This window comes from Uranotaenia lowii, chromosome 2, assembly GCF_029784155.1.
Source record: "Uranotaenia lowii strain MFRU-FL chromosome 2, ASM2978415v1, whole genome shotgun sequence".
NCBI classification, from domain to species: domain Eukaryota; kingdom Metazoa; phylum Arthropoda; class Insecta; order Diptera; family Culicidae; genus Uranotaenia; species Uranotaenia lowii.
In genome coordinates, this window is record NC_073692.1 from 81,153,458 (window position 1) to 81,179,959 (window position 26,502).

At 32.8% G+C, this 26,502-nt stretch overlaps 1 protein-coding gene across 8 annotated transcripts in view; it reads right to left on the reverse strand.

Annotated features, from left to right (window-relative positions):
• Positions 1–22,033, reverse strand: part of LOC129748107 (protein NDRG3) — a 214,119-nt gene extending 192,086 nt beyond the window's left edge. For 2 of the 8 annotated variants that reach the window (XM_055742593.1, XM_055742590.1), the window contains exon 1: positions 6,860–7,929. Coding sequence is in view for 1 of the 8 variants with exons in the window: in XM_055742592.1 (XP_055598567.1) it covers positions 21,710–21,750 (41 nt within the window). In the remaining 7 variants the exon portion in view is untranslated. Of the gene's footprint in view, positions 1–6,859; positions 7,963–21,709 lie in introns of those variants that run through there. The other 6 variants (XM_055742592.1, XM_055742595.1, XM_055742584.1 and 3 more) reach the window with 6 other exon arrangements.
• Between the last annotated feature and the right edge of the window lie 4,469 nt (positions 22,034–26,502).

Genomic DNA, 26,502 nt, shown 5'->3' on the forward strand with positions numbered 1-26,502 from the left:
TTGGAGTGATGTTTGTTGTTTTTTTCGCTGCGGTTTAACGGGCAGCTTTGTGTGGTTTAGCTTCTGCGGTGAGTTTGGAGAATGAGTGGACTTTTTGGAGGGAAGCGGGGAGGTGGTGTTAATTGATCGGTTGTAATTTGGACATAAAAATAAATTTCTAAAATTAAGCGTATAAAGCAACCATTTTTTAAGTTTGAATAAAAAAAATCGAAGTGCCTGATATTCTCAAAATTCCCCTGAGCATTTACTGTTTTTGGATTGTACGAGTACCACCATCCTAAGAAGGAGACAATCTTCCAATCTTTCAAATGTTCAGATATCATATGTTTCGCCAACGAATCTTCAAAGGGCCATCGGCAATGTGGTTTATCAAGTTCGAAATGAGAAATTTATAGCCACCCAGATTAGATATGAAACGAACAGTTTTCCAGATGCCGAGTATATCGTGCATCGTGCATCGTGCATTATCTTGGGATGGTATCGAATCATGCGTTGCAGAAGCAAAAAAAAAATGAACGATACATTTCGGCTACCCAACATACATGTGGAAGATAAACACTTCTTAGATTTAAACGGGGACACGATGAATTTGCCACGACTTTGGAGTGTTTAGCAATATGGTGATCTGGATTGAAAACACAGAGACCAAAAATAAGTTAATCCAAAATTGTGAGGTTTTAGATTTCATTAAATCCGATTCCGAAAGATTCAATAACAAGGAAATCGTCAAAAATGAACTAAACACAATAGATGTTACTCCTAATTATATGAAATGTCGGCAATATCAATCATAATAACGAGAAATTTATTGACTTCGGAGACTTTGAATGCTCAAACAAAAAAAAAATCTACATACCTATACTGTTTAACCTTTTAGTAAAAAACCAGTCTGAATTACCAGAGAAACTAGCTGCCACGATCCTACAAAAATTAATATCAATTATTGCTTAAGTTTTCTATTTTTTTTCTTGGAACTTTAAGAATAGGACATTTGTTAACTCTGGGATAGTTTATGTTCAGCATTTTTCAAATAATATTACAAAAAGAAATGTTCATGCTTCCAGTTACGAAATCGCAGTCTTTCTTTTCTCATAACAAACTTCACAAGTCACAATTTAATGAAGATCATTTTATTAGAATATTTCGAGACTGATGAGGGAATAATTTTTACATCAAAGCAAAATTTATGAACATTCAACGATTAATTTCGTCAGTGTTGCTTGATTCTTTTCCGAAAAAGAACACTCTGTTTGGAAAGTTATAACCTTTCTATCTCGTTTCCTCAAAAAAAAACCCGATTTAATACACTTATCAGTGGATTGGAGGCTTTCTTACAGAGTGTCAATTATCTTTGGAAGTAAATGACACAATAATGGATTCCTTATTTCTGAATTATTTATTATTAATCTATAAAAAAGATTATGATTAAAGAAAATCGATAGCAAAAATTACTAAACTCAATATAAAAAAAGGTGCCCAGTACGTTTTTTGGAGGATAAACGTATAAGTTCAACGAGTTCATTTATAATCCAAATAATTCAAACTGTTAAAGTTTGAGAGCCACATATCTCGACGCTCACTAGTGGTCAAGGGGTTAACCTCCTAGACTCTCATGCTAGATGGCGTGGGATCGATTCTCTGCTGTTTTATGAAATTTTTGTCAAATTTTTGATCGCCTGTGTAATTAATTTAGCGATTGCTGGCTACTGCTGCTGAGCAAATGGCTACCTTTTTTGGAGCCAACGTAAGCATGATATGTTCTATGGAATAGAAAAATTTGAAACAATTTTGTTTTTTTTTGGTTTTGAAATAAGTCCTACAGGAAAAAAAATGCAATTTTTTGATACTAAATTCATCAAAATCGTGAAACCTAGAATAGGAGTTAATGTGTTAAGAACGTTTTTATGAAACATACAAATTTCCGGACATCATCGTAACTCGTCGAGCTGAGTCGATTGGTACCTATAAAGTGGGGTCTTGGACCCTTAATTAATGATATCCCCAACTGACCGTTCCCTATGCCTTTCTGTAAGAAAGCCAAAAACATGTACAATTAACATAGCAGTCGATCTTGATCGAAATTTTTAGTTTTTTTCATACAACATTTGAAATTACTCGCGTACCTTAATAAAATTTTAAAATCTTAGAAACACAACACACACGATCAGTTTTAGACCTCAGGTGCTTTAAAAAAAAATACACCTTCACATAATAAGCGTATTTTGCATATCCACTTTCTTCTATTAACATTTTAAACCAAAATAGAACGATCAATGTGACCACAATAATCTTCACTTGACATTTCAATAGTAACTAGGACATTTCGCATCAAACTGTACAAAAAAACATACTTAACACAAAACCACAAACAAAAAGACAGGACAGTCTGACGAAAAATCGACTAATTTTCGCAAGAGTGATAACATTGCCATCTGCTGGTGATATTGGCTACCAATTAATTAACATTTTAGAATGAATCATGGTTAACTATGACAATTTGGCGTTTACGCAAGAGTGTAAATAACCAATTTATCATTTAATCAGAAATATTGGGATATTTTGTTTTACAACTTAATCATTTTTTTTTTGCTTTCCAGGTGCGATTGAGATTGTTAAACGATTGGTAACGAGCAACAAATATATTCGCGTACTTAAATGTGAAGTTTTCGATTTTCATAGATTCCAGGGATACAAAAGTATCCTATTCGTATTGGTTTACACTTCTGAAAGTTGTGAGAAGCAAAATTGTGAATGTGATTGTTCTGTAGAAGAAGAATGCCAAAGCTGGTTAAAATCCTCTATAAATAAACAAACTTTAACTATTTAACTAGAATAGAATAGAATGTTCTGTGCTGCTAAGTGATGAAAGTCAGACATTATTTTACTCTTTAATATTGATTTTAAAAATGAATTCCGGAAAGTTCCTCTGGCTAAAATGATTATCGTCTAGCTGATCCGCCTTAATACCAAAACTGCAGATTAACTCATTGTTCATAATTCCAAATTTACAAAAAAAAAAAAAACAGGTAAAATTCTCCAATCAGATCGGATTTTTTTCATTTTCAGATTCAAACTTACAAAATACAGAATAAGTCCGCGCCTAACCATCACGCCATTGAAACAGAATCGCAAAGAAAGAACCCAAGCAACCAAAAGTCCCATGTCTACTTGTATTAATATTATTCAGATATAGAAGATAAGTTTCGAATGGGATTAACAATTTTGCACCCAAATGATCTTGGCAAGAGTCGTCACTTCATCCACACATAATCTAAAAACTTCTTCACACTGTTTCTCGAACGTTTCAGCATTTCTGGAACCTAAAGACTTCCAAAATGTAAAAAAAAAAATCTACATAAATCTTATATTTCTCTTTTTAACGAAATTTGTGCAAACTAGTAGCCTTAGAAGGCTACCATTATCGAGAATTTATAATCCAAAAGCAGTATACTCTAGTGGCGAAATCGACTAGCTGTTGACGATTTCACGAAGAATGAAATACGAGTGTCCCGTCTGTTTGTCTTTGATGAAACGATGAGAAAAAAAACTACTCTCAATCTACATTTTGTTAAAGTCTTCTTAAGTTTTAAAGGTTCAAACAACTTAACATGTCATTTTAATTAGGCAGCCTGCACCACTTAAAATCGGATCGTTTTACCTTATTTACCGCAGCGCCTCCAGCTGTCAAACCAAGAAACTAATGACAGCGTTTTGATTTATAAGGATTGTTTATTTAGTGGTGTAATTTTTTTCAGGACATCCGTTTAAAAATTATCCAAGATGGAATGCGAGTGAGGAAAAATAATTCTGCACAACCACGTGGCAAATCCTGCAGTGTTGCCAGATTGCAAATCACTCAAATACGTGGGTTTGACTAAAAATGAAAAATATACTGATTTTGGCAATATGAAACTTGAGAACCTTTTAAGTTTTGGTCGGCAGGTAGAATTTTCGTTTATCAGCATAATCCCTTTAATTTTTTTTTTTCAATAATCCGGAGAAATCCGTAGATTTCTAACATCGATCCGGATTTTTTTTTTTGCCAGGACTTTACCACTTTGTGGCATTCTTCCCTCCCCATCGATCCGTAGGTCCGTAGAAATGCTTAAAATACGTAGATATACGAACAAATCCGTAGATCTGGCAACGCTGCCTATATGGTCAAGAGTAACAATCGCTAGAAGACGAATGACCAAGTTGGATAAAATCCTCTAAATAAAATAGAATAGAATAGAATGGCCCCCAAGGCATTCAAACTCTCGAGATCCACAAATCCAGCGGCAGCAATTATACCTTGACTACCTCAGGAGGAATGTTCCAGATAGATTCAAATTAGTTTTTGCGGATAAATTTGCCCGAAAGCTGATGATTTGAAAAGCCATGTTATATATTTGATAATTGTAAATTTGGCTGATGAAAGAATGTATAGACAATAGACCGCTGCAAGTTTTGTATGGCAATTTCAAATTCTTGAATTTTCACACCTCCCAAAACATTTTTTGGTTGTTTTTGCAGCCAAAAGTGCCAGTAAAATTTAAGGAATTTTGTACGGGAAATTAAAAAAAATTAATTCAAAATTCGCTAGAGATGTACTGAAAGTTCCAAAAAATATAACTTTGGATGAAAAATATTTCTCGAATCTTGCAGTACACTTCATGTTAAGAAAGCACAACCCTAACTTGCATCTCAGAAAAGATATTCAGTGTTAAATAGTTTTTTTTTCAATTTTTTTTAAATTTTGCGTTTTTGACTTCTTATTTGAAAGCTGTATTCCATAGCATGAGGAATAAAGAAATCAACCAAATGATCTCAAATTTTACACTGATGCTAACTAACCCATATTTCATTGTAAAAACGTATGGGAGCAAAAAGTCATTTTTTGCAGCAGTCTAATGGACAAGTTTAAAAAAAAATGTCTTCAATTGATTCCGTTTATTCTAAGGTTGCCAGATTGCACAGTTTTATCCGGGTTTGCCCAGATAATTAATACAAAATTTGGCAAAAGTCCGTCTCGACCCGGATTTAATTAAAAAAAAAATCCCGAATTTTTCCCGTATTTATTCACTTGATTTGCCGAAACCAGCAAAAAAGATTTTTGTTGTAAAAATCTTTATTTATGCGTCCAAAACGAAATTTGTTGAGCAAGTTTTATAAAAATAAACATGAGAATTTTTTTTTTAAGTTTTAAATACGATTTAAAAACTGCTTTTAAAAAATCATTTTTCACGTTTTATTTTCTTAACTTGTGTTGAGTAATCCCTAGATTTTCACTAAATTTGCCCGGATATTGCCTGGATTTTTTGTTAAAATTTTGGAATGAAATGTCTGGATTTTGCCAGGTTTTTAGATAAATTAAGCCGGATTTGTCCGGCCTGGGTAAGTGTTAATAAAATTTTGGCAACCTTAGTTTATCCAGTCATTCGAAGGCTCCGTGAAGTTCTAGCCCGATTAAGCTAGCTGCCACTTCACCTGAGATAAATTGTAAAGGTTCCAGAGGAATAATATTATTGTTTTCGTATACAGTTTTAATCCACCAAAATTCCCACAGTTTCTTCTCAGAAAGATATTGGGCAATAATCAAGCGTACATTGAAGAAGGGTTTTAAATCAATTAAACCATCATCAGAAATGGCAAAGTGGTAGAAAAAATGGCCGATGCTGTTGATGTTATCATTTTTGTTTTGTAGTTTTCCTTAAAAATTTAATAAATACCCTAAAAAACGTATGTTTACCAATTTTGTACGTTCTTTCCTCATGGAAATTTCAGAAATTGTATGTGACCCGATTCAAAATAGAGCAAGCCTTCCTTTATTAAAAATTAATCAAATGGATCTTAACAATAAAGCAGTAACTATGCGCAAAACTGATATCTGACGCTGGTGAAAAAAGAAACAACTTTACTCACTACAATCTAAGAAAAAAACAACGAGAACCTATCGACTGAGTCGTTCATAAATCACACTGATAAACCGCGAGTGAGGTTCTCAGCCAGCCTTGCATTGTTTACCCATTATCAGTTCGCTAAAACCCCGAAACGAAAAAGCTGCATCAATGCGCCATTTCTCACCAGACAAAACAGACTTCTGCGATAAAACGGTGAATTCGTAGTTGTTACAAAAGTAGAGTTGAGCCCCAACCCTCTAAGATTGTCAAGGCTGCTTTAGTTTTTTGTCAAATAGGAAACTGAAGCCAGTTGGGTTGATTCATAGATTTCTGTTGTATTGTAATCGGTAATTGGTGTTTTTTTTTTTCATTGATAGTAGGCTGTTAAAAGTTTGTATCGCTTGAGACTGAAAGAGTCACGTGACAAACACAAAACAAAGCTTCGCTTTGATTGGAAAACTGTCAATAAAAGACAAGCTTAAACCAAATGAAATAATGAGTCGGTATCTTCTCGATGAAAGTTGGAAGTGGGTTGTAGTTAGTTCGATTTCTCAGAAGCAATAAAACTAATCAACGCATCTGCTCTCAAAAGCGAATTAGGCTAAGGTATACTTGGAGAAGGCAACTATAGACGGTGTGGAGTTACTATACTCGCATCCCAGAATGATTGGGTTTCGTTTTGACATCCATCACTCGCCATATAAACACACACGCACACGCTTTTATTTTTTTTGTTAGATACTGTTAGAGGGTTTCTAAAGGCCTAGAAATTACGGGAGAGTTTTGGTAGTTCAAGAGTTTTCGGCTTAAGATAGCGGATTATACACACTAATCACCATACATGAGAGAGAGTTTAACTAACCTAATTAGAGATGGCTTCATGATCTAGGGAGGCGTGGGAGGTACTTGGTTATTTTTCGTGGTGGTAAAGGAGGCTTTGTTTTGAAGGCTTAGATGGAAGTTGGAAGTAAACATACCTTGATAATTGCTTGAATTAAGACTCGAAGGTTACTTTGATCGAGATCCTCTGGTGTTTTGGTACCGAGTTGCTGAGCACTGACTGCACTTCTTGGCGTTTCGCGTTTCCTGCTGACCGTACGTGTTGATTACTGCGTGTATGTGTATGAGGAATTACACAACCTTCGACTCTTGGGTTTCTCCACACCAAATAGTATCCAACGGTTTGGTTGTGGTTATTACACTTTTTTTTTATTGTAGATATTTTATTCCGAGAGCAACACTCACGATAGATAAACCAAGAGAGCACAGCAAAGAATCACCCCACTTTTCTACACACTTCTTAAATAGGGCTGAACGAGAACTCGAGCTGCACCTGGTTTCGCTCCACGTTACAGTGAGGTGCCTTTAATGGATCAATAAATTTCCTAACCCAAGTCACACACTTTTCAAAACTCAATTTGCGGTGTCCTCCTGCTGGAACAGAAAGCCCTCACGCGAGCTCGGAAAAACAATTTTCCACACTTTGCCACAGAGGAGAAGAGACACGAGAGGTCAAGCGACAGGCAGGGAACAGAGCTCGCCACGGATTGTGCGGAATTTATTACGAACTTGCACAACCCAACTCAGTAGGCCGCACTGTAGAATCTCGCACACTTGCAACTACCGGAGACTCACTTCCCGATACACACTTTAAAACTAGCTAGACCTAGACGAGGCCACCCCACGAAACTACACTGTGCAACGCCACTAAACTTCGATGCACTTTCCACCGAACGATGGTCGTCAATTCAAAAACTTTGCTGCTGTTGTTGACTCCAAACGGGGGGCCGCAGAAATGCTTCCCAAAATGACACACCGGGGAAATTAAACTCACTCCTGGCTGACGAATGACTGACTTGCCCAAGGGACTCTCCCGACTAGCCTGGCTAACACACCACCAAAAGAACACCTGGGGGACGACAAACGACTAAAGAACGGCAACGACAACGTGCGTCTATTCCTGAACTCGGTTCCTAGCACTCTGACTCTTAAACTTCGAATGGGACCAGACTTGTAGTCGATATAGTAAACTGAGTAGACTCACTTAGAAACCACCAACACACACTCACATAAGCAAAGAACCACGCAAGGCGTGTAAAAATCAGCTGAGAGCACCGTGTTTGACGGTGAGATCCTTGGTGACCACCGACGAATCAAAGTGTTTCGACGATATCTGCGACTGAGGTGCACGTTGAATGGGATAGAAAAAAAATAACAGAGCGAGTGAGATTATTCTCTCATTACCGTTCTCCAAAAGAGAGATAAACAGTGCGATTGACAGCTGTCACATGCGAGTTTGACAGGCAGCTTTGGGTCTTGTGGTGAACTTTGAGTTGGGTTTGGGCTTTGTGGTGAAAAAATAATTTAGTTACCTAAAGTGCCACCCATCGAAAGTCATCTCACATCTTACGAATTATCGAAAAAAAATCAATAAACAGTCCACAGCTTGTTTGCAGTAAATTTAACAAAACAACTGATTTTTTTTTTCGAAATTACTGTGAAATGATCAATTAACGATAGTCGCCGTCAACGATCGATTCAACTAAGACAGCACTAACACACTCTGGTGGAAAATTCCAGAACCTGCTACAACAGAGTGGGTACAACAAAGAGGTGAATTTCAGTAGTTGTTTCGCACCAAGTCGTGCTGTACCCACATCTTGAAATTGAAATCAAAACAAAGCTAACTGAAATTGGAGTGAATAATCAAAAGTGTATCTTAATTTTTCTTCCTTAGGTGATCGATTGTATCCGCTGGGCGAAATATGTTGCAAGAATGCCGGATGACTGTTCTGCACAACCGGTGTTCGATAAGAATCCAGTAGACATTAGTCAAGCAGAAGCTTAGCAAGCAAGTGGACCGTTGGACCAAAAGAACCGTGATCAGGCGGATGTAGGATGCCAGAGAGATTGAAGAACGGTGACCAGGGACAGAGTTATTTGGAAAACTACGCTCATCACGAAGAATTGAAAAAGCTGATGAGCTTGTAACAAAAGGATAAAGCGATCAGAAAACTTCAAGTAAAGTACCAGCTCAAAATATTATTACCTGGATAAGATCAGAAAAAAGAGCTAAATAGGAGGATGAATGGCAAGGTAACCAGCATCTGTTTCTGAGGGGGATAAAATGTAAAATTTTATGCTGAAACAGGGTTACATGGAACAACACGCTCTTACCAAGTTGAGAATACAGGGTTTGTCCAGAAAGTAATAGGACTAATTGTTTTCCGCCGCGGCTTTACTTCGGAGCGTGCGCGCGCCAGCTGGATTAGGTAGAGGACGTTCTTAGCTAACGAACGAGCGGTTGTTCGGTTGTCCCCTAGCAACGGAAGAATCAAGAGATCCATTTTTTGCGATATGTTTCTGTGAGTGGTGCAAGCCGAAAATGCAGCATTTGTTAGACCAGAGGTACACGATTAAATTTGGTGTGAAACTCGGAGACGTTTGAAATTACAAAGCATGCTTACCCAGATGTTGCTTTAGCAACAAGTGGTGTGTTTCGCTGGCACCAAGCCTTTTTGGAGGGTCGGGAAGAGGTCTGCGATGAAGACCGTGCTGGAAGACCTTCGACTTCGACTAACACCGACAGTGTGTCGGCTTGCACCACTCTCAGAAACACGTCGCGCGAAAATGGATCTCCTGATTCTTCCGTTCTAGGAGACAACCAAACAACTACTCGTTCGTTAGCTAGGAACGCCCTCTCGCCCAATCGGCGCGTGCATGCTCCGAAGTACAGTCGCGGCAGAAAACAATCAGTCCTATTACTTTCCGGACAAACTCTGTAGGACTTACAAGAAGAATTACAGCTGACTGTTAGATTTCTTTTAAAAAAACAGCCAATATAGTAGGAGAATGTAGGCGTTAAGGGGGGGGGTAGGGTCTAACGGGTATAAAAAAAACACCATTTTCACGATTAATTTCTGGAGCTATCGTTCAAATAAATGTATTCAAATTTTTTGCATTATACAAAGCATTGTTAAAAGAACATTTAGTAATTTTTTCGTAGAAAAATATTGAAAAATGAGCCGATGACGGAGCATTTTCGAGGATGCCTTTTAGAAAACAGGATTTGCGGTGGACACTGTATCTCAGTACAGAATCATCTGAAGTCAAAAAATCAGAGCAAAATATTTTTAATAGATGTTTTTCTGGACCCCAACGTTTTTATTTAACTTAAAAATATTTTTATGAAATTTTTGTGGCTGTATGAAGTAAAAACTACGATTTTTCACTTAAAAATCCGCCATTTTTCACCTGTAAAATCTCCCCAAAGTAAAAAAATCAAAAAAGAAAAACGTTGGGGTCTGGTATTTTATATATAGAATATATGTTCCAAATTTGAAAAGAATCGGATAAGTAGTTTTCAAATGACGATGTCCACGGACTTTAAAAATGTGCTTTTGAGAAAAACGCGTTTGAAGTTTCTACTCTTGCTTTCTTGCAGTATTAGATAGGAGAAGATAAAGGCCTATAACTTCTACAGTTTTGCTTCAATTGACTTGAAAATTTGACACAACATTCTTGAAATGTTTAACAATAAGAAAATAAAAAAATAAAAAAATCGATTTTTTTAAAATGTTAGACCCTACCCCCCTCTTAAATGAAAGAAAAGCAGTGGCATAGGGCATCGCAACAGCATTGAACACGACGAATCTTTGTTCTTAATATCTTTATAAACCGATCCAGTTCCTCAAAAGTGCAAACCTACTCAGCTAGGTTAAGATGTACAAAAAACGATGCTATTTCATATTTCAAAGAGGCAGAATGCCCAAGTTGGTTAAAATCCTCAAAAAATAAACAAAAACAATAACAATCCAATGTTCATCAAGTTATGTCGTAAGACAAAATAATATTGATATCATTTTGAACCTATGTAGGGAAAAATGCCACGAAGTGATCCAAATGGGCCCAACAATTTTCGATCATTCTACGCAACTACCAACTAATTGATTTTTTTTAAATTTACGAAGCCATTTCCGCCTCATTGGACTTCCCAGCAAACATATTTATTGGTATATTTCTCAACAAACTTTGCTATACGTTTCATATACATTATAAAATCATCTTAAATGACTCGAAGAAACAGCATTTACGTACTAAAGTTGAGGCAATATACATACATATTTTTAACTTCTGGTTTAAGCGATAAGTGTTGTAAAAATTGGACGATATACAACACCTTTTACCGTACATCCTGACAGTATGCGAGAGAGCGCAAGTTTTGCTCTCATTGCATGCAAACCGTTGCCAGCGACAATATTTGCTGCTTCTTTCATTGGACAGTTTATTCAAATGATCTCTCTGATTTTTTGAAATCTGGTTGCACTGCTTATCGCAGAGAAAACAACCAGGTTGTTTTCTCACTTGAATCCCGCACGCGGGAGACAAATTTGCAAACATGGCGGACTTTTGTCATATCCGAGTTGGTAGACCTTAACTAACCATTATTACGATCATTTACTTGGTTTGGTAGGAATTACGATTCACATTAACATTGTTAACGAGTTGAGCTGACATTTCTAACGCGATGTTATGTTTGCTGGGTTCGGGTGAGAGGAATCGATTTTGAACAAATTCCTTCTAACTCGGTCTGATTACTTTTCCAACAATCCACTAACAGCTTTTAAATGAGCAGTCAAAAACGCTAAAAATTAAAAATAAATGTCTTGAAATATATTTTTTGCATAACGTCGAATATATTTTCATGTTTAACATATTTAAAAAAAACAAGAGAATATAAAAATAAACAAAATCAGCGATTGTGTTAATAAGAGCCTGTTTTTCTGTTTTTTTTTTAATTTAAGACTCTATATTGACAGTTATTTGTTATTTTGAATAAAACATGTATGCGAGAACGAATAGATTGACAATTTAATGAGTTTTACCATATGATTTTATTTTTAAACAATTTGGTACATTCGAAATAGTCCTTGTACAAAAAATATCGTTAAATACGTTTGACATAAGAACTATTTACATCAATACTAAAAAATTGAGTAAGATCAGAGGACGAATTACAAAATTCAAAAACAAAAATGATGAACTATGTAACAGGGTATAACTTTTATATATTTTGCCTTATGAAGGAATATATTCCATTTAATGTGACATTTGTTGTCCAAAGCCATATTCCCAGCATACATTTTCGTAACTATATTCTTATGCTGCTTTGAAAAACGTTACATATACATTATAGAATGGTCGTATATGAAAGTTGATAAAATAGCATTTACCTACCAAAGTGGAGGCAATATACATCGGTACTTAAATTTTATTTCTTTCCAAAGAGACGAAAACTACACCAATTGCAGACAGAATATGTCGATGAATTTCTCATTTGAAGTCCGCCCGATCAGAAGGAAAAAACAAAATTATATCAAAATGAGATATTTTGATACTGATTTTTTTTTCTATCCGAATGAGTTATAATTCAGTACTCGTAGGATGTTAAAATATCTCAAATTATATCAAGAAATCTTTACGATCATAGCTAAATTATATCAGTTTTTGATATGCTCCTATCAAGATTATATCTCGTTCAGATAGCATAGTTTGATATTTGGCAGAACAAATCCTATCACATTTATAACTTATCAAGATATGAATGCTTCGAGAAAATTTTCTAGTGGAATGTCAGTAACCCACAAAATTTGCTTTAGGCATGCTCCATTTTTGGTTGCCCAAAAATTCGATTCAATTTTATGAATCCCGATCAGAAGGAAAAAACTAAATTATATCAAGATGAGATATTTTGATACTAATTTTTTCCTATCTAAATGAGTTATTATTCAGTACTCGTAGGATGTTAAAATATCTCAAATTATATCAAAAAATTTATGCGATCATAGCTAAATTATATCAATTTAAGATATGCTCTTTTCAAGATTATATCTCATTCAGATAGCATAGTTTGATATTGGACAGAACAAATCCTATCAAAATTATAACTTATCAAGATATGAGTGCTTCGAAAAAAATTTCTTCCTAGTGGAATGTCAATAATCCACATTGTATGCTAAAAACATGCTCCATTTTTGGTTTCCTAAAAACTGGATTCAATTTTGCACGGTTTCAATGCACGGTTTGGGCCGTTGACTTCGATGTCCGTGTTTCATAAAAAGTTGCACGTATATCAAAATATGATATAATCATTTTATTTTGGGACAATCCGAAAAAAATCTTTATCATTGAAAATTAGCTCAATAAAAATAAGATATAATTCAGATTGGAGAAACTTAAAATCTAAAATTTAGAGTTCTTAATTATAACTGAATCAGATGTTAATATCTTGGTGAGATACGTTTGAGTTATTATTTTGATATGCTCTCCTGATCGGGATCTGTTGAGCGAAACTCATTAAAGTACAGTTTGGGCCGTTGACTTCGATGTCCGTGTTTCAGATTAAGTGGCACGTATATCAAAATTAGATATGATCATTTTATTTTAGGACAATCCGAAAAACATCTTTATCATTGAAAATTAGCTCAACCCTTAAAGTCTGTCAATCAGAATTAGATATAATTCAGATTGGAGAACCTTTAAATCAAAATGTTTGAGTAATTAATTATAACTGAATCAGATGTAAATATCTTGGTGAGATACGTTTGAGTTATTATTTTGATATGCTCTCCTGATCGGGCGTGCATGAACATAATAATTTCAAAACTTTAAAACATGTAGGACTTTCCATCATATATTTTAAATGACTTCAGACGACATTTTATTCTATTTTATAGCTATGGAGCTGGAATTACGATTTGCAACATCATTGTAAACGACTTAAGTTATCATTTCTGAAACGATTTCATGTTTCCCGATCTGTTATACGATAGAAAACTATATTTTTTGAATATGAAAATGAAAAATCTATCATAAAAACTTTTCTGTAGCTGAGAATTGGACGGAATCTAAAAAAAAATTACTAAAATTTATAAAGAATCGCTCCAATTAAAGGAACCTACATTCCGTAGAATAGATTCAATAATAATCAGTTTTTCGGTTTTCTCAGTAGTTAGCTAGCTCTCGTTTTCTAGCTTAAGCATAGATATCTCTTAAACATGTATAATGTTTCCTTAGATACATAAAAGTGTTCAACCCCTGTCGATTTGTGCCATTTTACTTACGTGTATGTATCGTGGCGCTGAATAAGGCTGACCAATGGCAGTTTACGCAGCAATGAATGCACTAGTTTCATAGTGAAAGACACTTTTTTAACTTGACTCACGTAATCATTGTCCAAATTCAGAATGAAACGAACTAAAAAATAGAAAATATTGGCAAACCGATAAGGTCTGATCATGGACAAACTTGGACCAAAACTAACTATTCTAATGAAATGGAATTGTTGTTAAAATATTTCACCAACTGAAAATTGTGGTCAAAATGATGATCGAAAAATAATGGTGGCGACCCCTAGTTTGAGGAATCAAATATATGGACAAATTAAATGTGTATTTAATTTGTTTTCATGAACAGGAAATTGCTAATGATAAAAACTACTGTTCTCATTCAGTTGAAGTCTTTTTACGATGTAACTATGTTTTCGAAATATGTTTCTGGTTATTACTGAATGATTCAAGGGATTTTTGAACTCTCGAGTTTCAAAAATATAATTTAATAATAGTTTTCTTTACAAAATTCGGGATCCCAAATTAATTTTTTTTTTCAAATCAGATCTCTTTATTAGGTTTATGCTCAGCTTGCCAGGTCGTACGGATTTATCTGGGTTTGCACGGATATTTAATACAAAATTTGGGAAAATTCCATTCCGAGCCGGTTGTCTGGATTTTAATGAAAAAAGCCAGAATATTGCCCTGATTCATTCAGTTTTTTTTCCAAATCGATCAAAACTGAAATTAAGTTATTATATTGATTTAAAAAACCATAAGTGAAAGGTTTAAAGGAAGCCTAAAAGATAATAAAAATGTTTTTTTTAATCATAAAGTGTTTTTTACCATGATTTTTGTTGAGTAATGCCTGAGTTTTGAGCAAATTTGCTTCGATATTGCCCGGATTTCTGTTCGACAATTTAGAAACTAAACTCCCGGATTATGTCAGGTTTTTAGATTAAATAGCCCGGATTTGTCCGGCCCGGATACGCCATGACAAATTCTGGCATCCTTAATTTTTACATAATGATCATGTTCTATATAGATATAGAACAACAATTTGTAGAGATATGTGACTTGAAAGAGCGAAAAAGTGCTGAACTTGCCGGATAGTGATAATGAATTATTTGTAAGCTAATTAAGAGTGTAACTGAAAAAAACGTTATGAACTGCACTTCGACCTCAGTTTAACTTCAAGTTATTTTGAAGCTATGAAGATTTTTTTTGTTTATATGAAGTTTAAATCAAACCTAAGTGTGATAATCTTTCGGTTTCTTTCCAATATTTAGGAAGCATTAAAGGCTTTTCAGGTAATTAAACAACTTTATTTATAAAAACTTTCAAATAAGTTTGGTTTCGTTTGCTAGACTTTAGAATAGAGGGATTTATTTTAATCTGATAAAAAGTCTATTTTTCTATATTTTGTTTTGACGTATTTATTACTGAATTAATTTTTTTTATACAAAAACAGAGTACCCAGGTCCAAGATTAGAATTTGAGCAGTTATGTTGAGTATTCTCAAATCATTAAATTTTAATTGACGTGAAAAACTTGTTCCATAAATTATCAGATTTAACCTTTTAAAAGTGTTGTCAAAGAAATTACTCAGATATTCATAGAAAAATGCCATTTTTGAAGAAATTTCTTTTCGAAGTACCTATCATCACCTAAATATAAACTCCTTTCAGAAAACTCCTTCTAGATAACATTTTTTTTTTGTTTTACATCAACTTCAGGCAATTAAGATCCATGATTTCTATATCAAGAGAGTATTAATATCTACATATATATGAAATTGAAGTGGTTTTAGTTTCGAATCGGAAATAAACTCCAAATTTTACTTGAAAATTTTCAGCAAAAATATTCTGCAAATTTGTCGGTACCACGCAGATACTTTCTGAATAAATTTTGAATGTAATAATTTTCATTAAAATTTGTGATTGTAAACTGATTTTTTTTAATCTAGTAAAATACCACTTTGAACGATACATATATGAGGCCCTTGGAGTCAAAGGGGTATAAGTGCATAAAAGCTTATTTCGAGAAAAAACGCTTTTAAATTGATGTGTTTGGCCTTTTTCCATATATTTTTCGAGAATTTCAATTTTTGCTCCAAATGTAAAAGTATGTAGATAAAATTCTAAAAATCCGAAAAAATCTTCAAATATAGTTTGAAATGTGAAAAATCGTTTGGCATTTTAACCCTCTATTGAGTGGACAATGAATCCGTGGAGAGAAAAAAAACATTTCGTCAACAGAAATAGCTTTGCTGACCTTTTACTAATCTATTTTTGCTAATAAATGAAATAGTTTTTACCGTTTAAATAGTGTAAGAAATGAGATTAATGAAAAAAAATAATATGGTTTTTTTTTTGTTTTAACTAATGTACATAATTTTAAAATGTGATCCAGAGATGGGTCTTGACTCAAAAATCCAGCTAGCGAAGCTTCACTTGTAAAGAAATAAATCCAACTGTGTAATTTGGAATTTCAGGGATTAAATTAGATGAAAAAATATGTTGAAAATATGCCTTGTTCCCAAGTAGGACTTGAACCCTCTATCTTTACGAAATATATAAACGAAATATAGGAACTTTGTTTCGAAATGAGGGAACTATTACTCTCAAGAAAGAAAAAAGATATCATAGATGTTAGAAAACAGCATCCGTGGAACATGCTAAAGCTGTCATCGTCAACTGTTACTCACATTGTCTCAAATCTACCGCATTTGATCAACTTCATTCGGTTTTGCTTACATGTATAGTAGGGTGTCCCAAAATTGCTCACCATCCAAATGATAAATAAGGGTGTTAAGAACAAACTTTTATAAGGGGCCAACTTATAAAAATCATGTATAGAGGTTCCGCAAACGCGATGATTGAAAAAAGTCCACTTTTCAAAGATTTTATTTTATAAAAGTTCTTGGACCTAAAATTTTTATAAATTTACAAATTTTGAATTATTTTTAAATTTTGTTTGTATTTAAACTACACGAAAAAAAATCAACAAATTTGTATCAAAATTACAAATAAGCAAGTAGTTTTGAGAAAAAAATTTAGTCCTAAATTTTTTTTAATAAACTGCCCAAAATGTCATCTATTTTTTAAATATTTAAATTTTTAATTTTAATTTTTTCTGGGAAATAGCTTGCTGATTTTTTTTCTTTATTTTTCGTTAAGCTTTTAATCCAAACTAAATTTAAAAAATAAAGATAAAGTAGGGGAGAATGGGGATACTTGATCCCCTTTTCCAATTTTCACCATATCTCTTTCTAAAAAAAATAGCAACTCGTAACCTTTTACATTTTCTGACAGCGTGTAACTTCAAGTTTCTATGCTCCATAAATTAGAACGATACTTGAACTGGTAGATGAACTAGAAACATTTTCGTGGGAGTAAAAAAATTGTTATATTTTTGAAGTTAAGGGATACTTGATCCTCTATTGAAGGAGACTTGATCCTTTTTTCAAGAAGCACTCATTCTTGGAAAAAAAACCAAACAAAACTCAAGTTAGAATGTCAATTGACTAGTTTGGTCATGTTTGTTCTGATTTCACAATTTATAACTGTCAGAAGAAGAAAATTCTATAATTTTGTCTCAATCCTAATGACATTGCATACTTAAAGGCGCTATTTCCATAACTGAGAGAAAATTAATAATTTAATACTTTTTCTCCAGAAAACTGTTGAATAAATAATCACGATTTATGCAGGAGAAGAACATACTGTTTTGAACCCTAGGAATCAATTGTACCCATCGTCAAAATTTCAGAAAACTTTTCCTGAAAAAAGTTGAGAGTTTTCCATTGCTTTGAAAATATGGTATTATAAATAGAGTGTCCTACCCGGGATTTCCCGGTCGGGAATTCCCGGGAGTTGAGAAAATTAGGGATTTCCCGAATCCCGGGAAACTCTTATAGAATCCCGGGTATTCCCGAAGCCAATAATATGTGCTAAATTACTAGAAATTCACACGATCGTAATTGAAAAAATGAGTCAAATTGAGCAAGGAGAAAGATATGCCTACCTTGATGGCTTAGTCTCAAATATTATTTTTTTTCCTCAATCTGGTTAATACATTGAATTATATAAAAAAATTTTTTCGGCTAGAAAACTTAGTGTAAATGTAAAAAACTATAAAATCAAACAATTCTATTAATGAAACGCTCTGAAAAGAATCAAAATTTTCTATTTTGCCACACCCATAATTTAGTACTTCCGTTTCGAATTCTGTTGACAGTAGCAAAATCATCGGCAAAGAAATGACATACTGTAAATTAAATGGATAGTTATTTGTAAATTTACGATATTTGATAAATAACCTGAGGTCTAGCTAACTAACTTCTATCGATAATGAAAAATCGTTCTCAATTATTTCAAATTTTTGCAGCTAGAATAAGATAAGTTTGTCGGTTAAAGCACTTTGGTTTTGAGTGTTGAGTTTGCTTATTAAATTTTTTAGGCGTTAAAAAAGTTTTGCAATGCTACTAACTAAAATACCATAATGATAAGGATTCGTACGCAGTAGATGGTTAAGATCTTGATGTAGAAATCTTCATTTTCAATTTTTCCCGGGATCCCGGGAATTCCCGGGAAAAGGATCATCAGATTTCCCGATTCCCGGGAACGCTAAAATGGCCGGGAAATGGACACTCTAATTATAAAGTTCTTGTTACACTCGAACGATTGATGTATTGGAATAAATAGTTTTGTTATATTTTTTCCATGTAAGGAACATTTTAAAGTGACGAAAAAAGATTTTCAAGTCACATTTTTTTAAATTTTTCAAATAAAGTTCAATAACTCAAAAAATTATTTTGTTTAAAATTTTTGAGCACTAAGTATTGTTGTTTTGCTTCAATGGGCACATTTTTCTAGATTCTAGAACATCTGATCTTTGTAAGACATTCCAATTTCGAGATAAAGCTAAGGAATCAAGCATCCTCATTCTCCCCTATACAATTTTGTGAAAATTTCAGGACCCAGATTTTTTTTAAATCGAATCTTTAAAAAAAGAACTTTTTTCAAAGATCTCGTTTGCGGAACCTTTGAACATGGTGTTTTAGTTGACCCCATACAAAAGTTTGTTCTGCATATTTGAATCTACCATTTGGAGTGTGAGCTCCTAGATTTTTTTTTCAACGCAGAACCCTTTTCAATTGCGCAATCGACTTCAAATTTCGATGGAGAATTTCATCAAAATGTATGAAAAATCAATACTGATACTCTTTATATTCTAGAATATGTCTGCAGTATGCTAGATAGCTCAGAACTGTAGAATTTTTAGTTCCATGAATGATGAATAAGTTTGTAGAAGATTGTCACGCGATTTGAGTTTACTGTGACGATATATTCACAATTTAATGTGTGATTGTTTCGCTATTCCTTGATATTTCATTTATTGTGTAGGGGTGCATTTCAGTAGATTAAAAAAATTTAAAAAAATTGCAAATTTATTGACGACGATATGTTTCTAATGAATGATCGAGAGCTTAATTCAAATATGATATTACAAAAATTCAAGCAAAACCGGGTTTGAGTCATTATAAAATATGACATTTTGCCAAACGCACAAAGTATTTATACATAAATCCAAATATCTCGGGCTACGTTTAATAAATTTAAAATACTTTTCCTGAATATTAAAGGTAAATAAACCTTCATATTTTCAACAGGAATTGACTAATGAGCCCGTGAGTTTTTGATTTTTAATGAAAAAAAAAATGTGAAAATGTGAAAATCTAGTCAAAAACCGTTGCTCAAATTTCAATGTTTCTTCAATGTATTTTTTTAAGTTTTTTTTATCATAAACCCACAGACATAAAAAATACTGCTAATCGTTGACACAACTGACTTAAACGAATGATAGCAAATCCATTCAGAAGAAAACAGATTTAAATTTGATGAAATTTTGACCGAGATATTTGGATTTACGTACAAAAATGTTTTATCTTAAAGTGAAATGAATGAACACAATTCAAACTCTGAGAATCTAAGATTTTTTAAAAATTTCAGTTTTGAATTCAGCGCCCGATTTTACATTAGAAACAAACGACAGTCAGTAAATTTTCGATTTAAAAAAAAATTCTAACAAAGTGTAATGCACCCAGATACCATACATGAAATATCAAAGGATTGCGGAAAAATAACCCTACTGCTAGGAAGAAATTGTTTCAAATACAATTATTTCTCGAAGTATAGTTCTCGAATTATGCAAAACACTTGAAAAGGAGTCCCGTCCCCCTACCCTATCTCTCCATTGGATGGAAGGTTGAGTACTTGATATTCAAAGAAATGTTTTTCGTACTCAAATACCCTCTGTTGTCAAATTTGGTTTAATTGGCACGATAATTTCTCAAGATGTGAAAAAAATGTATGGAAGCTTCCTATCCTTTTATATTGCCCCCCCCCCCCCCTTAATAAATAAGAGGCTTCTATTTATTATATAAAACTTTTTAGTTTTCAAATACTTTCACTTGAAAAATTTGGCTCCATTTGCTCACCAGTTATGCTAAAAATGGTAGAGGAGCCCCCCTTCCTCTTCTTTTTCATCCACCTGTTTGAAGGAGTGAAGGAATCCAAATATTCATAGAAGTATTTACCATACCCAAATACCCTTCCATACCAATTTTGTTTCCATTTGCTGGTATTGTTTTCGAGTTACGCAGGCTTCTCCCCACCATTCCTTCCTTCCCGCTGGAAGAGGGCAGGTGTCTCAAATTGCCATAGAAACATTCCTGATATCCAAATACCCTTACACGTCAAATTTTGTTCCATTTGCTTGATTAAATAGTTCTCGAGTTATGTAAAAAAATGTAAGAGAGCCCCCTCCCCTGCTTCCTGTCTCCCCTTTGGAAAAAGGGAAAGGTTTCAAACCATCATATAAAAATTCCTCGTACCGAAATACTCTCCCATGCGAAATTTGGTTCTCGTTGCATGATCAGTTCTCGAGTTATGAAGACTTGATATCTTTATTTAGAGACCACCTTCTCCTTCTAGTGAGAAGGAGGGTTCCCAAATTATGATAGGAACCTTTCCCAAGCTTTCACTTGCCAGGTTTTACCCAAATCGGTTCAAAAATATTTGGGTGTATAGAGAACAGACAGACAGTTCTGGCTCTTTGGAAAAACTGGTGTCCATCATAGTAAAATTGAAAAAAAAAAACAGAGTCTCATTATTGAATTTCAATTTTATCGTCCAATTTTTTTGAAGATTATGAACTAAAAATTCAATTAAACCTGTCTCCGTTAGCATGTGAACATTAATTTTTAAGTTTATTTACATATTGTTAACACATGAACCACCACCATATTTAAATCGCCATACTGAAAAGATTTTAGATTTGTGAAGTATTATTGAAACGATTTCTGCCACTATTTAAGTTTTTTTTTTAATTGGTGGATTAATTTCCTTAAATAATTTTTGTGCGATGTATTTTCTGTCATCTGACATCATCACATTTTTTGCATTCCTCGATCATTCCACATCTCGGGCATATCAACCTGTCATGTTACAGCAGGTCGCACGAAGCTCTCATTTTCCGTTTCTACCATGGCATGCAGTTTGTTTGTAAGTACCTATTTAGCAAGTAATTTTTCTTGTTTTCTCAGTACAGCTTCATCAACAGTTTGAAGCTAAATAGTCCTTCTTGCGTGCTTTTGGACGCAGTTATTTTATGTTGCAAAAAACATAGAAGTAAAGTAATCATAAGGCTACTCACGACGGTGTTTCGATATGTGGCACTGAAGTTAACGACGTCATGTTCTGGCGTGATGCGTGTTGATGATCTGGAACCGGATTCTGGCCAGGAGTCGATCGATGAGCTGATTATTTTTTGCCTCCTCTTCTGCGTCAAAACACTTTACTCTCCAACAGCTGAAAACTTTTGGCGTTAAATTTTGCGATCCCTTTCTTGTCGCCTTCGCCAAACTGGAATTTTAACTCCTTTTTTCTCTCTCTGGATCACTAACTTGGAGACAGCACACGTTGTTTTATGCAAATTCGCTTTCTTTTCGATATTGACTTTTTGGTGATTTTTTCTGCAATAAACTTAAAACACTTTTTGTGACGCTCTTCGCTGGCCTTTAATATCACTCATCTAACTAAACGATTCCTCTCATTTAGGAATAACCCAGCCGGCTCACCGGTTTTAAAATAAGGCACTTTAAAAGCGATTAGCCTCGAAATCACCATCAGGCACTTAAAGCACATGGACGAACACACATCACCGAATTCTGACCAAACCGGGCTTAAAAATTGCAACTGCAACTCACTCAACTACCTAAATCAGACCTTCTCGATCGCAGGTAGAGCAAGAGTGAAAACCTTCATTTTCATTCCAAAACCTCCGAATGAAAACACCGAAAATTGCACCACTTCGATTGGTTTTCTTCAATTTTCTCCCATAAAACTTCAACACTTTCTTCGACGTTGCTCTGTTGATGCGCAGCCAAAACGCGAATCAATGATCGTTCAATTCCAAAACGAAAAATTGCGCGTGCGTCCGATCGGAATGTTGCGTAGCTGCGGACTGACTGCGTTAAAGCGATCGCTCATTTGGTAAGTAAGCATAAGCAAGTTAGCAAACGAGCGAGCAAAGGACTTATTCAATAAAGGTAAGTAGCGGAATGTTCTTGCTGACAACACTTAACATCAAACCACTCAAAAGCAAAAGTCTTCTAACTGAGATAAGCAACACCACGATGAGTTCATATCTGAGAACATCAACTTGCAACAAAGTCGTTCTACGAGGGCAATGCTTATGATTTAAATGAAAACTGATTGTAAAAATTGTCAAAATTGTCAAAATTTTCAAAATTGTCAAAATTTTCAAAATTGTCAAAATTGTCAAAATTGTCAAAATTGTCAAAATTGTCAAAATTGTCAAAATTGTCAAAATTGTCAAAATTGTCAAAATTGTCAAATTTGTCAAAATTGTCAAATTTGTCAAAATTGTCAAAATTGTCAAAATTGTCAAAATTGTCAAAATTGTCAAAATTGTCAAAATTGTCAAAATTGTCAAAATTGTCAAAATTGTCAAAATTGTCAAAATTGTCAAAATTGTCAAAATTGTCAAAATTGTCAAAATTGTCAAAATTGTCAAAATTGTCAAAATTGTCAAAATTGTCAAAATTGTCAAAATTGTCAAAATTGTCAAAATTGTCAAAATTGTCAAAATTGTCAAAATTGTCAAAATTGTCAAAATTGTCAAAATTGTCAAAATTGTCAAAATTGTCAAAATTGTCAAAATTGTCAAAATTGTCAAAATTGTCAAAATTGTCAAAATTGTCAAAATTGTCAAAATTGTCAAAATTGTCAAAATTGTCAAAATTGACAAAATTGTCAAAATTGACAAAATTGTCAAAATTGTCAAAATTGTCAAAATTGTCAAAATTGTCAAAATTGTCAAAATTGTCAAAATTGTCAAAATTGTCAAAATTGTCAAAATTGTCAAAATTGTCAAAATTGTCAAAATTGTCAAAATTGTCAAAATTGTCAAAATTGTCAAAATTGTCAAAATTGTCAAAATTGTCAAAATTGTCAAAATTGTCAAAATTGTCAAAATTGTCAAAATTGTCAAAATTGTCAAAATTGTCAAAATTGTCAAAATTGTCAAAATTGACAAAATTGACAAAATTGTCAAAATTGTCAAAATTGTCAAAATTGTCAAAATTGTCAAAATTGTCAAAATTGTCAAAATTGTCAAAATTGTCAAAATTGTCAAAATTGTCAAAATTGTCAAAATTGTCAAAATTGTCAAAATTGTCAAAATTGTCAAAATTGTCAAAATTGTCAAAATTGTCAAAATTGTCAAAATTGTCAAAATTGTCAAAATTGTCAAAATTGTCAAAATTGTCAAAATTGTCAAAATTGTCAAAATTGTCAAAATTGTCAAAATTGTCAAAATTGTCAAAATTGTCAAAATTGTCAAAATTGTCAAAATTGTCAAAATTGTCAAAATTGTCAAAATTATCAAAATTCTCAAAATTCTCAAAATTCTCGAAATTGTCAAAATTGTCAAAATTGTCAAAATTGTCAAAATTGTCAAAATTTTCAAAATTGTCAAAATTGTCAAAATTGTCAAAATTGTCAAAATTGTCAAAATTGTCAAAATTTTCAAAATTCTTAAATTCTCAAAAGTCTCAAAATTCTCAAAATTCTCAAAATTCTCAAAATTTTCAAAATTCTCAAAATTCTCAAAATTCTCAAAATTGTCAAAATTCTCAAAATTCTCGAAATTCTCAAAATTCTCAAAACTCTCAAAATTCTCAAAATTCTCAAAATTCTCATAATTCTCGAAATTCTCAAAATTCTCAAAATTCTCAAAATTCTCAAAATTGTCAAAATTCTCAAAATTCTCAAAATTCTCAAAATTCTCAAAATTCTCAAAATTCAAAATGACAAAATTGACAAAATTGACAAAATTGACAAAATTGACAAAATTGACAGAATTGAAAAAATTGACAAAATTGACAAAATTGACAAAATTGACAAAATTGACAAAATTGACAAAATTGACAAAATTGACAAAATTGACAAAATTGACAAAATTGACAAAATTGACAAAATTGACAAAATTGACAAAATTGACAAAATTGACAAAATTGACAAAATTGACAAAATTGACAAAATTGACAAAATTGACAAAATTGACAAAATTGACAAAATTGACAAAATTGACAAAATTGACAAAATTGACAAAATTGACAAAATTGACAAAATTGACAAAATTGAAAAAAATTGACAAAATTGACAAAATTGACAAAATTGACAAAATTGAAAAAATTGACAAAATTGACAAAATTGACAAAATTGACAAAATTGACAAAATTGACAAAATTGACAAAATTGACAAAATTGACAAAATTGACAAAATTGACAAAATTGACAAAATTGACAAAATTGACAAAATTGACAAAATTGACAAAATTGACAAAATTGACAAAATTGACAAATTTGACAAAATTGACAAATTTGACAAAATTGACAAAATTGACAAAATTGACAAAATTGACAAAATTGACAAAATTGACAAAATTGACAAAATTGACAAAATTGACAAAATTGACAAAATTGACAAAATTGACAAAATTGACAAAATTGACAAAATTGACAAAATTGACAAAATTGACAAAATTGACAAAATTGACAAAATTGACAAAATTGACAAAATTGACAAAATTGACAAAATTGACAAAATTGACAAAATTGACAAAATTGACAAAATTGACAAAATTGACAAAATTGACAAAATTGACAAAATTGACAAAATTGACAAAATTGACAAAATTGACAAATTTGACAAAATTGACAAAATTGACAAAATTGACAAAATTGACAAAATTGACAAAATTGACAAAATTGACAAAATTGACAAAATTGACAAAATTGACAAAATTGACAAAATTGACAAAATTGACAAAATTGACAAAATTGACAAAATTGACAAAATTGACAAAATTGACAAAATTGACAAAATTGACAAAATTGACAAAATTGACAAAATTGACAAAATTGACAAAATTGACAAAATTGACAAAATTGACAAAATTGACAAAATTGACAAAATTGACAAAAATGACAAAATATAAAATTGACAAAATTGACAAAATTGTCAAAATTGTGAGAAAAAAAAACAGACTATACAGAATACATTTCTTTGGCCTTTTCTCAAATAATTTCTCTCCAGAATGTTATAGTTTTCTTCCTATTGGTGACGGTCGCCATGTAAATAAAAAAACTTCATATTACAAAACTGTCGAATTGGAACTAATTTTATTAAATTTGCTGTAGTTTCGATTTATTAATAATCATGTTGAAGTGTATTTATGTATTCAGAAAATACATTTCAGATTGCTTATGAGACACTTTCGATTAATTGAGTGATAAAGAATCTTAAGTGCCATCAAGATTCAAGATAGATTAAGTGCATTCATGGCTATACTTCAAGTGGAATCCGGATTCCCCGATTGTGTTTATCATATCAGCAGTTCATTTTTACTTCCGTCGATTGACAGGGAATTCCATTGGTTAATTTCTGTTTGAAGTTAACGTTTGTGATATTTTTTTAAAACTTGTATTCATGGTTTGATGAATACAAATATGTCATGAACCTGTAAGAATTTCTCGTAGATTTTTTTTGTCAGAAATTTATTCCGCTGTTAACTAGGGTGTCGGTGTCCGATAAAAGAAAGAAGGTTTAGTGAATTCCTTTATTTTTTAAGCTTAAAGTTTTCTAACTTATTTACGCACAAGAACAAAAAAAAAACTCTGAATAAGGAGAATCCCCTCATTTGATTGTTTTTTTTTTCACCTGACATCAACATGGTTGTTGTGCGATGTTTTAGCTTGTTTTATCTACTGGTCGTTCTGACCAATCCTTGTAGTTAACGGATGAGGATGGCAGAAAAAAAACTCGTTCAACTCAGAAACTTTATATTCTGGTAAATGTCTTAGAAAGCCAGTTCTTCTGGGATGTTTTTTTTTCAACATAAATTATTTTTTTCAGTTCTC